The 2873-nt window shown below is 36.3% G+C and overlaps 1 protein-coding gene across 10 annotated transcripts in view; it reads left to right on the top strand.

Annotated features, from left to right (window-relative positions):
• Nucleotides 1-6: 6 nt before the first annotated feature.
• The window catches only part of LOC108693387 (basement membrane-specific heparan sulfate proteoglycan core protein), a 186455-nt gene continuing 183588 nt past the window's right edge, over nucleotides 7-2873 (top strand). For all 10 annotated transcript variants that reach the window (XM_018202279.1, XM_018202288.1, XM_018202280.1 and 7 more), the window contains exon 1: nucleotides 7-138. In XM_018202279.1, the coding sequence (XP_018057768.1) occupies nucleotides 61-138 (78 nt within the window). In that variant the 5' untranslated portion in view covers nucleotides 7-60. The remainder of the gene's footprint in view (nucleotides 139-2873) is intronic.

The raw sequence follows: 2873 nt of genomic DNA on the forward strand, positions 1-2873 counted from the left end.
AGAGGGCGAAGAGGTCGAGAAGTGACTCCTTGCCGGTCGCGACAGACGGCCAGCGGCAAGATGAAGAACCGTGTGTTGCTAAAGAGTGCATTGCTCCTGTTGCTGATCGCAGCGGATGGCTTGGTGACAGCATTAGAGGTAAGTTTTTTTTAGTATAAGCCTGGATCTTCTGGTCCCCATTCCGTTGAAATTACCGGTAGTCTCGTGGAATTTCATTTCGGGACAGATGGTGCTCTGAAACCGCATTTAGGAGCGTAATATTGCTCATTCAATTAGGTGAGCCTTCTTTCGAAAAATTGCACGTGTACATTTGTACTGAACGATGACTAAAGATATGAGACATTTTAATTGACATTTCGCGTCTGTTTAATCGGCAGCAAATAATTCTACGAATGTAGCTTGCCAGATGAAAAGCGTGTCCAAGGCCGATATTCATAGTCAATTCTTATATTTATAAGATCCCTAACAGTTTTAAGATTATGAACTATAATCACAGAACCGTATTAGCTACTTAGTTATATTACTTAAGATGATCTTGAAATAAGTATGAACTATGATAAATACCGGCCTAAAAGACGTCATAAAGACGTTTCTCTTGAAATATACGTCTATATTTATAATTGTAGATTGATCCACGATTGATCCTCTTTTTAGCGAGGATTTATTAAATTGTGATTTAAGAAGCGTTTTTCAAAAAGACTGATTTAAACCTAGCTCTAACCTCGGATCTGAGGTTGAATCACGACTATGAATACGATTCTATTTAAAAGACATTATAAAACGGTCTTCTAGACTAGGTGTTGTTTGGGTTATCACTGATTTCTCAAACGGCGCTGTTGAAAAGGAACTATAGCATCGCTAATATTTCGCTTCATCGTTCGCTTCATTCTTAAATATGTAGGGATCCATACAATATAGATCATTCCAGCAATATTACAATAACATTGCGACATTTCGGTAATATATTAGTAACATTGCAAACTTCTGTGTATGAAGTATTTATTCTTAAAATTATTTGCAATATTGAAATTAAAATTTAAGAATGTATGATACCAAGTTCTGCTATGATCCGGCGATATTCGCGAAATTTATCAGCTGAAGCATTTCGGAAACTCCCTGTGCGATATACCGCGATTAGATAGTCCGCGTGGTTCAATCACCGCGATTATACCTGTTATGTGTCTCACTTACGTTTGCTGATAAAGATCACCGCATACCTCGCGGTGAAATCACGCTTATCGCTCTCGTAAATCGTCGCGATGGATTCGTACGTATGGAGAAATAAATGAATCTCTCACCTCTTTTTAAAGATACCGAAGGTATTCTTCTTTTTAGATTGTATATCATAACTCTGACACGATCCTCCGCTTGTGTAATGGAATGTTTAGCATACGACCTGAACAAGGCAGCATTTCACTGTGCTCCAGCTGTGCTGTGCTTCACTCGCGCTTTTGATGATTGAAAAGTTGACATAAAAGCCAATCGAAGTAAAACGACGACTGAGAAAAATCGATTAATTATGTATCGCTTGCACCAACGCTATCGCGGGTTCATTTAGCTACCAGCTCTATTGATACAACTATTATGATCTTAATATATCTAAAATTCAGACTCTCCTCTGCTGCTTAATCTTTATGAGACGTTATCTGAACTTTCTGATTTTTAGATCGTCTATACTTTCTGTATCTATTATAATAGTATCCATATTAAAATAAATAATGAATTACACATTTTTTTTAATAAAAAATCGGTGAATGTAGATTTAATTATGCAGTATTTATATTTTCATCATGTTGATGTTAATATTTTCATAATGCGGATTTTAAATCTCTAGTGTTTATATCGACATCATCAGGTGTGAATTTAAAATATCTGCTGTTAAAATCTTATTGTTTTGGTATTAATATTAACACCAACACGATGAGAATTATGTATGTAGACACATCCATGGTGTTAAATTCTTATCTCATAGATATTTTTCAGAATGCAGGAGTAACTATCTATTATGTATAATGATTGCAAACATTATACAGAAACAAAATTTCTCTATTGTATAAATCGGATCTGTGGAATTTCAAATGTGAGAATAGATTCGATCTCCTTCTTCATCGAATTGTAAATAAATTCCATAATTCTTGATGTTTGATACTCTTATTCCGTTTCTCTTGCGTGAAATGAAAGACGCGCCAACTCGCGCAAAGAAATTCTTCAATTTAACAATGATCAACAGGTACGGGAAAAGAGGACCAGTGGATCGCGGAAATATGCCGTTGAACCATCAAAGGTGCCGTGGGCTCGGAAAATACGGATTGAATTGTTATGCACAACGCCGCCGGACTTGTTTGACAATCCAGCAACGAGACGCTCCGGGATAATTCGCGCGAATCGATTATATTCCGATCACACCTCGAACTCCGTAGAAGCGGATACGAGCACAAGTCGAACTCGTGTCGCGGCGAACTCCGATCGTTTCTGGAACCCGCCAATCCAGCGAAATATCATTCCGCGAAGCACGGATTTCCGCCGAAACGACACTTCGCCGGTAGCCTGATATGAGAATCCTTCTTCATCAGCTTCTTCGCAATTTCGATCGTGCATTCTTTTTTTTATGCATTTATAAGAATACATGAACAATAACTCCATTCTTCAAATTCTGGCTAAATATTAACTGTTTTATCGTTTCATTCGGTTGAAAAATCTCGTTTTTCACTCTTTGTATGGTATCTTATATTTCTGTAGAAAGAAGGTATCTGAAATTTAATGGAAAATGTGATTTTCCAATAAAAAAGATTTTATATAGATGTATATAAGATTTAATAGTGCAGGAATAAATAGAATAGCTCTACAGAATAAATTTTATATATATATATATA

Source organism: Atta colombica, unplaced genomic scaffold (genome assembly GCF_001594045.1).
Source record: "Atta colombica isolate Treedump-2 unplaced genomic scaffold, Acol1.0 scaffold9, whole genome shotgun sequence".
Classification (NCBI taxonomy): domain Eukaryota; kingdom Metazoa; phylum Arthropoda; class Insecta; order Hymenoptera; family Formicidae; genus Atta; species Atta colombica.